At 38.1% G+C, this 15,257-nt stretch overlaps 1 protein-coding gene across 1 annotated transcript in view; it reads right to left on the minus strand.

Annotated features, from left to right (window-relative positions):
- The window catches only part of LOC139712589 (ras-related protein Rab-22A-like), a 43,848-nt gene extending 34,577 nt beyond the window's left edge, over window positions 1–9,271 (minus strand). The window contains exon 1 of the mRNA XM_071624398.1: window positions 8,971–9,271. Within this exon, the coding sequence (XP_071480499.1) occupies window positions 8,971–9,006 (36 nt within the window). The 5' untranslated portion in view covers window positions 9,007–9,271. The remainder of the gene's footprint in view (window positions 1–8,970) is intronic.
- Between the last annotated feature and the right edge of the window lie 5,986 nt (window positions 9,272–15,257).

Below are 15,257 nucleotides of genomic sequence, written 5' to 3' on the forward strand. Positions count from 1 at the left end.
GGAGAGGTACATGTAACCCGATTACCAGGTAATTTTAATGTGCATTGGAACTGATTTTGACATTACTACCCAATTAAACGGAGTAACCGTTTAAGCGATACCCGATTACGCGGAGAGTACTGTATCAACAAGAGCATGAGAGTGGACCATTAGTGAGAGAGTGTGATAAACTGGTTGGCCATTCATCCAATCATAGAGCTTACATTTTGGCTTTTGAACAAGGTGAAGTGACATACACAACATACGAGCCATTATTAATGGCTGTGCCTACTGTACAGTAGTACATATTGTAGGTACTTGGATGACAGTGACACTGGGCTGGCCATATGAACTGGTTTTAAATGTAATGAAGCACTCTGGTATTAAGTGCAAGGAGGCATTACTGATACTGTGTTGGGGGATCAAGAGCATCTGATGTCTGCAGCGATGCAAGAAACAGGAGAGTGAAAGTTGAGTGCTTGATCGCTGGGTTTTCCATTACAGAAGTGTAACTCTCACTTCATGATGAACACCATCATATACATGTAGTTACGTACTTAAAGGGATACACTATACAGTGCGTATCAAAAAAAAAGGTAATCCAAATTTTGAGGACTACATGTACCATTTCATAATTGTCAGCTTTGGAGAGCGCAAAGTTAATTGTGTGGAAAGAAGAACTCTTCTTCTTTCCATTGATACCTAATTATGTTAACAAATGTCGTGCATGACTGAGCACATGGACTTTAAAGACAACAATGACAAATTGCACTTTTTCCAAGTTCGAGTGTTATCATGAAGGAACAATGCATGTCTCACTGAATGGATGTGATCTGTCAATGAAAGTGGTAACATTTATAACAGGCTCTCTTGACTGCAGGTTTGTGTTTAGGGTTTCTTCTCACCCTCTATGGTCTGTAACCTTCGACATGGCCACTGTTGTTGATAACTTGGTCACTCCCACAAAGGCTAAACCATTATCCATTTTCTCTCTTCATATTCAAGACATTGTTTGGCGCTGCAAGCTACATTGTACATGTATGTGTTGAATATGGACAGTGAAAAATGGACTGTGTGGGTTGGCCTCAGTAGGAGTGACCACGTTATCGGACAGGTGGTCATGTTAAAGGTTATGAACCATAAAATGTCTAAACCTTATACACAAACCCTAAACACAAACCTGCATTCGTACCGGCTGGCCTATTATTTTGGCCACTTTCATTGACAGATCTCATCCATGCAGAGGGACATGCATTGTTCCTTCACAATTACATGCAAACTTGGAAAAAGTGCAATTTTTCATTGTTGTCTTTGAAGTTCATGTGCTCAGTCATGCATGACACTTAGGCCAAAAAAAAAAATTGTTGTATTGGCGTAACCCGCCCGACCCAAAAAATTCTGCCGACCCCATGTTTTTTTAATTATTTTTTTGCTATCGATATCAAATATCTTGTTGATTGCGATCGCGATCGCACAAACCCGGAAGTGGAAACGGCTCTGGGGATATTATATCGGATGTACGAGGGAGAGATCTAGCGCCTCGCATAAGCCTCGCTTGATCAGTACGTCATCTGTTTCCAACACGGACGCGTACTCTAACAAGATTTATTCAGTGTATACTTAGCATTCAGACTGCGATGTATTGTGCACAGTTTTGCCATAGGTTTCTTGTGTGGAGAACTTACACGAATCTGTATATGTGGGACTGTAATAGAGATCGCCGTGTGCGATGAAAAGATCGTACATATGGGTCAATTTGCATCTATCTCATCTAAGTCAAAATAGTAAAATATGAAGTGAAAACATTCAGGATAGGGATTTCAACATCTTTAAATTCTGTGAAGGAGTATAATTCCAGTATTATATCGGCCTCATAAATGATTTGTAGAATAGATGAACACAGCACATTGTTCGGTGCAGCAGTTGTAACTGTTTACTTAGCTGAGCACGAGTTTTACACGTAAAATGCAGGTAGAAAAAAAAAAAAAAATCCGCCCGACCGACCCTATTTGAAAATCTCATGTTACGCCAATACAACCTTTTTTTTTTTTTTTGCCTTATCAGCATAATTAGGTATCAATGGAAAGATGAAGAATTTTTCTTTCCTAACAACCAAGACTGCACTCTCCAGAGCAGACAGTTATGAAATGTTAGCCCTCCAAAGTTGGATTACCTTCTTTTTTCTTTTCTTTTTTTGATACGCTCTGTACAGTGAAGATAGTTGTAAACTTCCAAAGAGTAATGGTATCTATAAACAGAACAGTGAAAGATGAAACTCTTGCAATTTTAAAAAAAAAAGTTTTCCTGCATTTAAGTATCATGTGCACCAGGAAACGAATTACAATCCTTTTCCTAGAGTGTACATTTGTACACAATAAACTCATTGACATGAAATTCATCTGACACCAAGTACTCAAAATGTGAATTCTGAATGCTTGTTTACATGGTCCTATAATACATATTGATCCCTTTATGTAAGATGTGACGATTTGCAACTACAGTAGGTGTACATGTACAGTGTACAAGTACAAACATCTATTGAATGAATTCAAAGCAAACATTTGACTTTACTTCATATTTACACACAATGTAATCTTGTCAAACATGTAAACATTTAAGAAAAATGAAAAAGTTAAACCTCTTCGACATTTGGAATAAAGAACATGCAGCACCAATACACTCCATGCTACAAAGAACATGACACTGCATATGGCATGGCTATTAAAGCATGTTGGAATGACAATGACTACAGCAGTTGATGGATCATGTCAGTATCTGGAGTAATAATGTTGTTGGCACCATCCAGTGGGGTGATATAATTTATATAAAGAACACTCAATGTCATTTCAAATTCATGCAACATAAAGAAATATCTACAGTGTATGAGGGTTTATCTGGCAGATAATTGTACTCAACTTTCAAAGTTACTTTCTCTCTCCACACTTACACTGTAATTCAAAAGAAATTCCTGCTAAATTCAATGATACATTATCTGTCTCACAAATTTCCTTTTTCATGATCAAACATATTTCTTTCTTAGATATCTGCTGTTGTCTTTTTTTTTTAATCTACAGGGAATAATTTTTCAGGTATCGCATCGCAATTTGCTATGCATTCTTACACCACTGCTACACAAACTAACTTTTGTGTAGCAGTTTTCTTACATAGAAGTGTACAGGATATCATTGCAGATATTTTTCATGAGCTGAAATTGCTATTAAATCAAATTTGAGTTTGAAAATTATTCCCTGATCTAAAATATTGTTCCCAACTACCAAGGTAACAAGCCACAGTCTCAGACAGTATTGCATGTAAGATGTGGGATTTCTGCCAACTCTATCAGCTCTCATCATGGACATAATATGTACAAATCTGTAGGTCCATGCTCTAATGCGCGTCATCCACTCTTACCAAGAACAAAATACCACATAAATGAGTAGTGGCTAGGAAATCTTCCCCCGAGAATAATTTTGTGTCGCCCACTCTCCTTCCTTCTTCACTTCATAGAATGTACTTTCTGAAGTGCAGACTTCATGCGTGACATAGATCTGCTTTCATTGCTGATAGACTGGCAGTGTTTTGACTTTGCTCTTTAATATAACACTCCTTCCTGGCTACAACACTTTTTCTCTGCTAAAACACTATACTTCTCTGCTACAACAGTACACTCCTCTGCCATTAACATTTCTCCTGTGCTACAACACTCCTCTGCTACAATACTCCTTCTATGCTACAATATTATACTCCTTCCCTGCTGCCTGTTACAACACTCTTTTTCTGCTACAGCATTTCTCTGCTACAACACTCCTTCTCTGCTACAACACTCTTCCCTGCTGAATGCTACAACATTTCTTCTCTGCTACAACACTCTTCTGCTATTACTACCTAATATTCCTTCCCTGCTACAAACTATGGTCCTTTTCTGCTCTTTCTCGGCATCTAGAAAAAATTCTTCAGTGACGGCTCCAGGCTTCACAGATTTAAAATAGTATTGATCATTGTTTCTCAACTGCAAATTCTGCGTTGCACACATACACACACACATACACACACAAATAACGTAAACAAAGTCATCCATCCACAATCTATGTGAAATACAATGTGGTTGTAAGTTTTGTTTTATATACAGCATGTTCGGAGTAACTGTAAAAATCTGACAGCAACACTACTGTACAATGTAGTTTGCTAGAAAATGGCACAGCAAGAATGAGCACTTCTGGGTTGGATGGCATGTGGACAGTAAGTTGCTATGGAAACCTACAGTACCAAGAGAAGCTTTTGTTTTTGTTTTTTTCAATGTGTGTTCATTAAAGTGCACCAATACCCTCAGCATTATGTTTGCTATTATTATAGCATGTGTACTTGAGATATGCCCTCTGCAAAATATCAGAATTTTTTGTCACTCCAATTTCTATAGTATTTTGGGGTTTAAATGTAAATTTCAAGGAGTATACAAAAACAAAAACAACATGAAATAGACTGGTCAATCATCCGATCCTTTCAATCGAACAATCGTGCCATCAATATTTTTTTTCCAAATACGTCTTGAACGATTATATGCAATGCCTGCGCACAATCTGCAAATTGATCGATATGGAATTTACGGTTTTACACTGTACTGCCTAAGGTAAGTATTGCCGTGCTGTGTTTGTTCTCCTGATGATGTCCACACAAGATTTGCTAAAACAGGGCTTAGGCATAATTCTGTAACAGCCAAATTCTGGGCTGTTCAAAGGAGGAATTATCTGCAATGAATTAAGTGAAGGGATGGTTAGCTCAACTACTCAGATAATCAAATAATGGGAACTAAATGTGCAATTTCTGACATGTATAAAAGTATTCCCCTATTTATAACACCTTTAAAGGAACATAGTCCCGGTAGTGTAGAGGGCGCTGTTGATGATACTGCCAATCACCGTTAGCACTAATACGAAGATTGCCGAAGTTCAGCTGTCATCAAGAGTAAAGCGCGTAGGTGTTGCTAGGTAACGTTGCCTTCGTTGTCTTCTCTGCGCATCATGCAGTCTGCAGTAATGCCAGGGTACGTGCATGTGCTTACATGTAACTTATTATGACATCACAAAAGAAGTTTGCTAAAGCCGTCATCCCCCTCAGCCGAATCATGAGCCGAACTGTGATCGGACAACTGACTACAGTGGATCGGACTTCTTCAGACTCGGGGAAATGGGCCAAAGCGTAAGCGCTAAAGAGGAGTCGATAGCATAGGTCTCTATAGGAAACTTGCGCCGTGCGCCCGCGTACGCATTTGACTAAACCACAAGAATCATGTGCCTTTAAACGCTTCCTTCATTGTCCGATCCCCCCACCCCCCCCCCAAAAAAAAAAAAAAGAAAGGAAGAGAGAGAAGGTGTGGTTTTTCTTATCTATTTTTTTTTTGGGGGGGGGGGGGGGCAAGCCTGTCTTCATGTCCATTATCCCATTTGGAACACCACTGGATTGTGTTTTTCTTGTATTTAGGAACTGTGGTCTTATAGTCACAGCGAAGAATCTGTCCATTCCATTTCTTAAGAGAAATCTTAATTTGCAATGTCAATTGGTCCTTGGGGTAGTGATTAATTGCCACTTCTTTGCTTCATGTATACTTACTGTAGAACACAAACCTGTTTAATATAACTACAGCTAATACCTTTAAAACAAAACAAAACAAAACAATGACTTTAAATAGTGCTTTTATGTTATAGCTGTCTACCCCTGTCTTTTATTCTTCTCTTTGGTACAGTTATATTCTTCTCCAGTACCTTAGTGCACTGTGTAGGATGCCATTAGTAGCTTTAATCGTCACTACAACTTAGTGTAAGGGGGACAAGAACATGTGGTTGAGGGAGGAAAGCAGAGCAGGATGTTAAAATTAAACAGAGATACATGCACTCTGACTTGTTTGCAGTGGTATGCTACACCATGCCAATACACATAGCTTGCGAGCCACTGTTGTACACTCATGTCATACTAGCTGTTGTCCAATTATCATCAAGATTGCACAGAATGCAATTTCACCCCTCCCCCCCCCCACCCAAAAAATAAAATAAATAAATAAATAATAAATAATAACAATAAAGATGTATCTAGGCAAAGTTCACTATTCATAGGAACTTAAGTTTGGAAAAGAGTAACCTGGCAATAAAAATGCACTTCAACAAAGTAAATTAAAATCCACAGAATGTACATTGGAATACAGGATTTTGTCCCACATATCCACATTCATGTCAACAGCTTGGAACCATTTCTAATGATTTTCAACAAGTTTTGAAGTTCTGCGAAAATGGCTAGTCCCAATAGATGGAGTAATTTTGTGAATAACATGGGAACAAGTTTTCTTTGTTTTGTTTGTGGCATGTCACTTATGAAGAACAATTCACAGCTTCTTTTGAGATTGTTAGGATTTTGCTGTCAAAATTTATCTAGAACTTATTGTGGCTGAAAGTTGAGTAACCAATCTTCCTCCCACTTTTCTTTAAGTAATAACCTGGCACCAAACCTATTCATGTCAACTTGTTGACTAGTTTTAAGCACTACAAGTCTCCATCATTCTTAATTGGCAATTACATGAATTCCTTGAGTTTATCTCAATGTCTTCACTACAAAATGCGTACTCCTTTCAGTTGTACGGGGGGGGGGGGGGGGGGGGGGGGGGATGGTTGAAAATGTCTGAACTCTTGTGTCACAATGCATATCCATACACGTGTACAACTTGTTAACACCAAAATGCACCATCAATTTTGCCCACATTTCTAGAATATTTTTGACAGATGTCTTAAATTTAGTGTACATTGCATAAGTCACAGCAGGCAGGTAGGAGTGTTTTGTCTAGTGTTGGCTCTAACTTCTGTTCTAATGGAACTCACTTTCTTCAACTTGAGATACATACAAGTTTAAATTTGACAGTAATAAAGTAGCACTAAAAGTAGACTGACTGTCTAGAGACTAGAGTGCTTCATAGTCTTAATCAAGGCATCAAAGTGGCTGAATCAGTAATCATTTTTGACAAGACGTCATGATTGATAGATGTGGCCACAAAATGTACATGTTGTACTGCACGATTGCCTCATTGAACCCAGTGGAATGTGTTGTAGATCTAGAACTGTATGTAAATTTTTTTTTTTTTTAATAGGAGAGTTTTGTTCAAAATTGCCATGTGATAATCACACTTTGACCAGGACAAAGTAAAGAATGTACAGTGTGTGTGTGTGTGTGTGTGTGTGTGTGTGTGTGTATGGGGGGGGGGGAGGGGGTTCTACTGTATACATTGTATAGTGTGAAATCAAACATACAATTACATAATGTATGTTGCAGTAAAAGAATTAGGGTCTATACATCGTATTACATGTACATGTAACGATGTATGTTCATGGCACTAAAGACCAGTTCTAGAGTCTCTTGTCAAAAGGACATTAAGATGATGAGGACGAGTCCCGAGTATACACGGGCAGGTATCTATGGGAAATGCGTGTTGTAGCAAAATCAGTCAGTTCTCAATGCTTGACAATGGGTCCATGTTTGCAGTAAACTGTGGGAAACAAGACTTTCTTTAATGTGCCCCGTACTATACTTATTTTGTCATACCACTCTACACTACCCTTGCTAGCTTTCAATATGTACTGATGTATGCTGCCCCACCACTTGCCAAATATGTGTGTGTGCGTGCATCCAGGGGGGGGGGGGGGGGGGGGGGTGGAGAGACAAGGTAAAATATTTTTCCAAAGTACTGTGGAAGTGGATATATTTTCGCACAACTAATTTTTCGCGCTTGGCTGGTTAAGAAGAGTTTCGCGTGTTTTTAATTCTGCGCAATCAAGACATTAACTAGTGGAACGTTATGCCAAGCAAAACTATTCGTGTGCTTTATTTTGGGGGCTAGCTTCGGGTTGCGCGAAATGCACAAAAATTTCAATATCGTGAAAATTTCCACTTTTACAGTAAGTACATCATACATATGATGTAGCTTCATATCATATTATAATTCATGCTTACATGTATGCTACTGTCAATGTAATATTTAGCTTTCCCCAAAAGAATTTTATTGAAAAACTTTGCCTCATTTACAGTTTGGTATCAAAATGTATCCAGAGATGCCAAGTTCAAAAAATGTTTATGCGTGAGATTTTCATGACTCGGCATTTTCAGCGCGGGCGCATGCGCGCCAGCAAGGGAGCAAAGCGACTGAGCAGGATGAAGGTGTGGGGGGAAGGGTGTGGGAGGGGGTCCCCCCCCCCCTCCCAGAGTAGGGAGCTCCTTCAATTTTTAGCTCTTAATGGTGCGATCTAGTGCATACCTAAGTGACTATTTTTTACTTACTTTGAACGACAAAAGGAAAATATACCTTCAATTGCAACTATCACTTTAATCCTTTGAGCTATGCTCCCGCTGCGTGAGAAAAATGAGTGAGATGGACCCTAAATAAAATGCGCGAGTCTCATGTAGAATGCGTGAGACTTGGTAGCTCTGGGTATCATTGACATAGAAACTGCATTATCTGCCCACCAGGCCTAGATCTATGTCCTGTAAAATTATTTTTGATAGAACTTGACTGAATTGATATGGGATGTAAAATCTATGTTATCACATCTTTACATGGTTCCTGGGCCTTGCTCACCCTCCCAACACCACTGCATTGGCTACACTTTGTCTTTGAGTTTGCTAGTGCTCGTACAAATGTAGCGTAATAAATATCTCGAAAATGAAATGTCATATTACTCATAACACTGTGGAGTGGTGAACTGCTCATTCATCCCCTCCAAACCAAGCCGCTAGCCGGTCGGTAAGATCATGCCACAAAGGCAATAAGGGCTCGGCACTAGCAGCGCTGCGACGACGTCTGCGTCATCCTGGACGGACGTCGACGGGACCCAAGGTGGTACAAGCTACACGCCTACTTGCGGATCGGCCAACTTTTCAGTCACAGCAAGGTGCACTGCTGGTTAGAATCATAGTGTCAAGATTACATAATCAATCAAGTTGAACAATGCTACTTACCCCAAGAAGACACAACTTTATTTCACGCATAGCCATAGTTGTTGTTGGATTTCCTTAGACCATCCTACGTTACAGTATACAGCGATCATTTCACAGAAACTTCGACTTGTTGCAGAAGAGAAACTCCATACTAATGCTAAGCAATGATTGCCACTGAAACTTAGCCTAGCTATATAGCCTGCACACCACACGGCAATGCGAAAGCAGCGATTCGAATACGCTGAGCAGCTATCTCTAAAGTGTGTAAACTCTGAGCCGCCGAGCGTACAGACGAGAATAGGCAAAGGAAAGTTTCGACACATCCGCTGGCTTGCAAGGCTAATCTGGGAATACTAGGTAGCTGGGAAGTTGAAGGCTAAGCACAGTCCCACTAACTTGTTGGATCCATTCCGACTGCATGAGTAATGATGCATACATACGTCATCGTATCACCCTTTGTTGCAGTCTTGACTCACTAACGTGCAGGGAAAGTAGGCCTAGTTTGATGTCATCAGCTGACAGCGACCATTTCTGACAGTTCAGTGATCTTTCGTTCTGCCATCTCCATTCGGACTTTCCCACTGATTTTAGTATCTTTAGGCGCAGGCAGTTAATCATTCAAGTTTAGACCATGGTTTAAAAAGAAAGCGAATATGATGCAATGATCGCGACTTATATGTTTGTTGTTCTTCTATATATTTCAATAGACCAAGTTATCCCTCTAAAACTTCCCATACTACTCCACACCGAGTTCATATGATCTTTTATTGATATAGAAAATAACACTCAGACGATCAGAATAACAGAGGTTTCTCTTCATCTTAATCTGACCCAAAAGAAAATTATGGAATGTCAAAAACTCGTGGATATATATATATTATATATATAGTATATATATAATTACTGGTAGACTCGGTGATGACGTCTTTACCTAACAAAACTCCCAATTAAACTCTATACACAAATCAGTGTTCTCTAAATTTCTTTTGTATCTGACAGATAAAGAATTTACATGATTCGTCCAATAATTGTTCATACGCGCGGCAGTCTTGTCATAACTCAAAAGCAACGTTAACTTTAAGGAGACAGTAATTGCAGATGTGAAAACCATCCATCAAATGCGTAATATTGATATTCTGCAAACCAACGGAAAAAGGTTTCTTTTCTTTTTCAATTTGTGTGTATAAGGCGAAAACAATGATGAGTTCAAAATTCCATTGCTCTCTTATTTTGTGCCAAACGCTGATGAAATCTCTTTAATCTGTTCAGCTGGTTCACTCCATTTATCATTGCCAGTTTCAACATGGCGTGGCATTATACTTATAGAAAGGTAGTGTGATTTAAATTACAACTGTTGACGCAAGGGGTAACACACGATTCGGTTTTGTTTCTTTCAAAGTTATAGCAATGCTAATTTTTATCAACAGGAAAACTTTCATAACACTTTGATATGAATGTTTATATCCGGCATATTAACAGATGTTTGCGCGCAAAATGAACGGTGAACCACTTATAAATGCAGCTCTTTACGAAGCAAATATTACTGTGTCACTAACTACCCGTCATTTTTTTTTTTGTTATAGCATGTCAATCACACATTAAAAAGATTAATCGATTGGGATTGTTATATATATATATATATATATATATATATATATATATATATAATATATATATATATATATATTATATATATATATATATATATATATATATATATATATATATATATATCACCTTTCAGCTATAGGGACGTTTACTCAAATATTTTTTACAGGTTCATCAGTGAATGCAGAGACCACAATGGTGAAATTTTAGGAAAACCGAAGATTCGTTCAAAAGTTGTGAATCGAAAGTTCTATTAAAACAGTTCATACTGTCATCGCTGCATGGATAAGAATTAAGTTACTTATATGCAAACATTATAAACTGTCATACATTATGTTAACAGTAGGGGTGGGAGGGAAAATATAACGAGAATTGTATGTATTATAATAAACATCTCTTTTTTTGTAGCACGATGAAAGAGCTCAGAACTCACTTCCTATAAGAGGAGGGGGACATGTGTATTTTTCAGCCCCTCAAAAAAATGAAATTTTGTGGAACTCTCTTGATATATTCTTTGTATCGTTCCCATACTATGACGACTGTTTATAGCCTTCCCATCATGCGATTATACGGTAACCCATGCCTTAAACCAAAACTTTTAACATTGTGCATAAATTTTATAGCCATCTAGATTTTGAACGGACTGTCTGAGTTTAATACCTATCACAACACTTCACCAATGAGTTCTTCTTAAATCTGTTGCATTCACTGAATCCACGTGTATAATTTATTGGGGTAAATCCCTCCTTGATTTCGTGGAATGTCTATTTTCGAATTGTATACTTCCTTTTAGATGTCCTGCTTGCTAGCTAGCTGTTGATATCGAGTGCGATGGCATACAATATAATGTAATAGATATGAAGAGCCTTCTATTGGCAGGAAGGACTTACACCTTATAGCAAGGAAATACCACACAACTTCGCACAGTGGAATATCTCAAGATTAGTTTCGCATATTTTTATGTACTTCTAGTTCCTCTAAAATTGAAATAACGATATTTTATGTTTACAAATTTGTAAACTATATTTTCCGAAGCCGGAGGGATAGTGAGGAAATTATGACATTTTGTTGTTTGGCCATTTAAATTTGTTTGATCGTTTGTGTGTTTATAATATGTCTGTTATACTGTTCATTTGTAAAATTGCCTTGTTGTTTCACCCATATGCATCGCAATGTCTGTGAAAGCAAAGGCTGGGGTATCGATATGTTCCATTGAGTTTCACCATTAACAGGTCATAATGAATAGAAAAAAATATATACAAGTATATAAACAATTATGACTATTACGTATCAACTTCTTTTGTTTAGGGACTACAGTAGCCCATACAGTCCATTTTCCTGATAAAACGAAGCCAGAATTTGTGGGTTGCTATTGTTTTTGTGGTTTATTTGTGTTTTGGTGCCTTGCGAGGTTTTCAAGAAAAATCAGAGAAATGTTTCCTGAGTTATGCCTGGTCAAACGGAAATAGAAATACGTGAGAGAGTTTATGAACAGTAGCACTGCGACAGGATTATACAGAGTGGTACATCGCAGATTACTTCGGGATATCTCAGAATACAATCTGTAAGATCGGCAAACATGAACGGGAGGAGGGGAATGTGCGGCCACGGAAACCGCCAGGACAATCAAGATTTAAGGGATGGTATAGTTTTTGGTTGAGATAGGTGATACAAATTGTAACTTTTGGCGAAATAATTAGAAACCACTTCATGAAATACCAAAAAGCAGCATTCTACAATATTCTAAGAGGAATTCAAAGTTTATTTGATGAACATCGGTTTTGAAATGGCGGAGATGCCCAAAAATGAAGTAAAATAAAGTGGTCCTAATAAAAGGTGGGTCCCGTCACCTTTTATTACTATCTTTGTTTTTGTTTTTGGTGGGTTTTTTTTTTTGATATCTCAGCCATATCAAAGCCGATTTTCATCAAATATAGCTCTGAATTCCTCTTGAGAATTGAATTATTATGTTCTTTCATATTTCATAAGAGTTTTCATAAGAGGTTTCTCTTAGCCTTGCAAAATAGCTGTAAACCTGAAGCCCCATCTCATTAAAACTATGGTATACTACATGTATTCATTTTATCACGAGACGTGAATCTCATGCAGCAGAATCGGGAATATACCTACGAGTCGTCTTCAATAGTCGCTTTCAGGAAGGAGACATACATGGAATCAATGACGCAAATTTTTACTGTTGAACTCGTAAGATTTTACTCCTTTTTATCAGACTGTATGATTTATATTTGGACTGGATTTGTCGATTACAGATTACCCGCTATGAGAGAACCTTTGTGGTGACTGTAGCTATATCCATGAGAAGACTCAAGATGGTGGCGGCTATATAATAATAATAGTAAGTGGTGATAAGCGCCGACAGAAATTATGGCGGAAAACGCCATCGGTGTGCTGGACGGAAAGGTCAACGCCATCGTGTATAGGAATTGGCGCAACTCTGCCCTCTACATAATATAGCATGCAAGAAGAGTGTGTAGGCCCAATTTCCGACTTAAGGACTACGACGTTAAATATACCGTATACAGTATCAAGTATAGTGGTTAATATGCACCATATATTGGAATTGTTGATTTAGATTGAAATGGTATACAAGTGTGAAAATTTGTTAACCAAAAAAAAAAATCATCTTTACAACCCTTCTCATAAATATAATCAATATATTACATACATATTGAGAAATGCAGACTAGCTTTGAAATAATCATTATAATTATCATTTTCATTTGATTTTATTGTTATTGTCCACATTCAGAATTCGTCGTATTATTAATTTGTTCATTCATTTAAGCAATTACGCATTTATACATTCACTCCAAAGAGCAAGACGAGGGTATCGATACCGAGAAATGTTTTGCTTATATGTTTAGATGTACGGTGAGAAAAAAAAATAAACTGTACAACCGGCTTCATTACGTGGCATTTATAGGGAATAAGCAGAATAGCTCTATCATTACTAGTAGTATTATTATTATCATTATTATCATTATTATTATTATCATTCAATCGAATTTATTTGAAATGTTCTGCATTGAATGTGTATTACAAATGATATTCAATCAATCGCTTTTCCTATAAGGCATATTATATATAGTATGTTGGAGAACAGATATTCAGCTGAATTCAAATATATTTGTGTTAAAAAAGAAGAGAAATAATCAATGAATGAAACGGGAATAACACGTCTATAGACCCGCAGACAGCTTTTTCAAATTATTATCATAATACAGTGGAAAACACACACACACACACACACACACACACACACACAACGGTTAATGCGCACACCCATCGATGTATTTAGGCTGAAATGCATGTACACAATCGCACACACACAAACACGCACACACACACAAATTTTCACTCACATTAAGAAGCACACACAAAACAAACAAAACAAATACACTACAAAACAAAGCAAACACACACACACACACACACACACACACACACACACACATTCTCATACATTACACCACCGCCACAGCCACAACTATAAACACCACCACCGCCGCGCCGTCGCCACAGGCACCGCGAACACCGTGGGTTATCTTATACACAACAAAGACAAACAAAAAAACACATTAATACATGTACCACGGAAAGATATAAACACACCCCTATTATAGAATACAACAATTTACACGAGATTTTGAAATTATTTCGCGCGTTAACCAGATAGCTGTAAAAGCATCTATCTCACAACGAAAATGTTGTCCAGTTTGTAAATGCCCTGAATCGATATAATTATCAATAAAAACAAGTTTCATCGCTCTCTTCATGAAGGTTTCTCTGATTTCGTAGGCTTGATGTCAGTAGACGGACAAACATAACGCATGAGAATAAACAAACAAAGCACCTACGAAGTAAAAACAACTTATAGTAATAATAGTAATGCATCCTATGCCCCATTTAATAAAAGGTGCTAACGAGTAACTCTTGCTGGACAATGCTGGAATGAAAACTTCTCATGCCCATGCCCGTGCCCATAGCAACAGCTAATCAGGAAGCTGAATTTTTGTCGTTACTATGACAATTGCCATTCCAACAAGAGTTGCTATCATACCAACTTTTTTTATGAAAAGAGGCCCTGATTGAGCACAGATCGAAGGCGACTGCGCGATCCACGTCCAACGTTGCACGAAGTGAAATACTTGCAAGCTTTGGATCTGCGATTGAATGCTAAAGACGACGCAGCCTCCTTGGTTGGACAATGGAAACATGCTGTCCCGCGCACGAGCAGAACAGCATTTTTTTTTTTAAACTACATGTAGCGTCGTCTTAGCGCTCGCGTCGTAGATCTAAAGCTCGCTATTGGCATAAGAACATGCTAGTCACTGAGAGCAGTCTTTGTACTGTGACTATGTTTTTCCACCATACAAAGTGTTTTCCAAGGTGTCTTGCCAATGTTGTCACTTCACCATCAAGACCATTGCCGGTTATCCACAATGTAGCAAGCGGCCCAGTGAGTGGAGAAGGGCACAGTGGGAAGACTTGGTCCACTCCATGTTTTAGGAGAGCACTCGGAATCATTCGAAGCCAGATCTCAAGTTCAGTCCTTAATCTGCCAGGAACCTTGGACAGTGCGTACAACGTACTAGCATAATTAATATGGCGCATTCCGTGCCAATCGGATGCTGACAAGTCTTAAATTACACTATATATTGTAATCTCACTCTGTTTTGA

This window comes from Diadema antillarum, unplaced genomic scaffold (genome assembly GCF_040938485.1).
Source record: "Diadema antillarum isolate AM-2024a unplaced genomic scaffold, OU_Dant_1.0 seq00001823_RagTag, whole genome shotgun sequence".
In the NCBI taxonomy this organism is placed as follows: Eukaryota; Metazoa; Echinodermata; class Echinoidea; order Diadematoida; family Diadematidae; genus Diadema; species Diadema antillarum.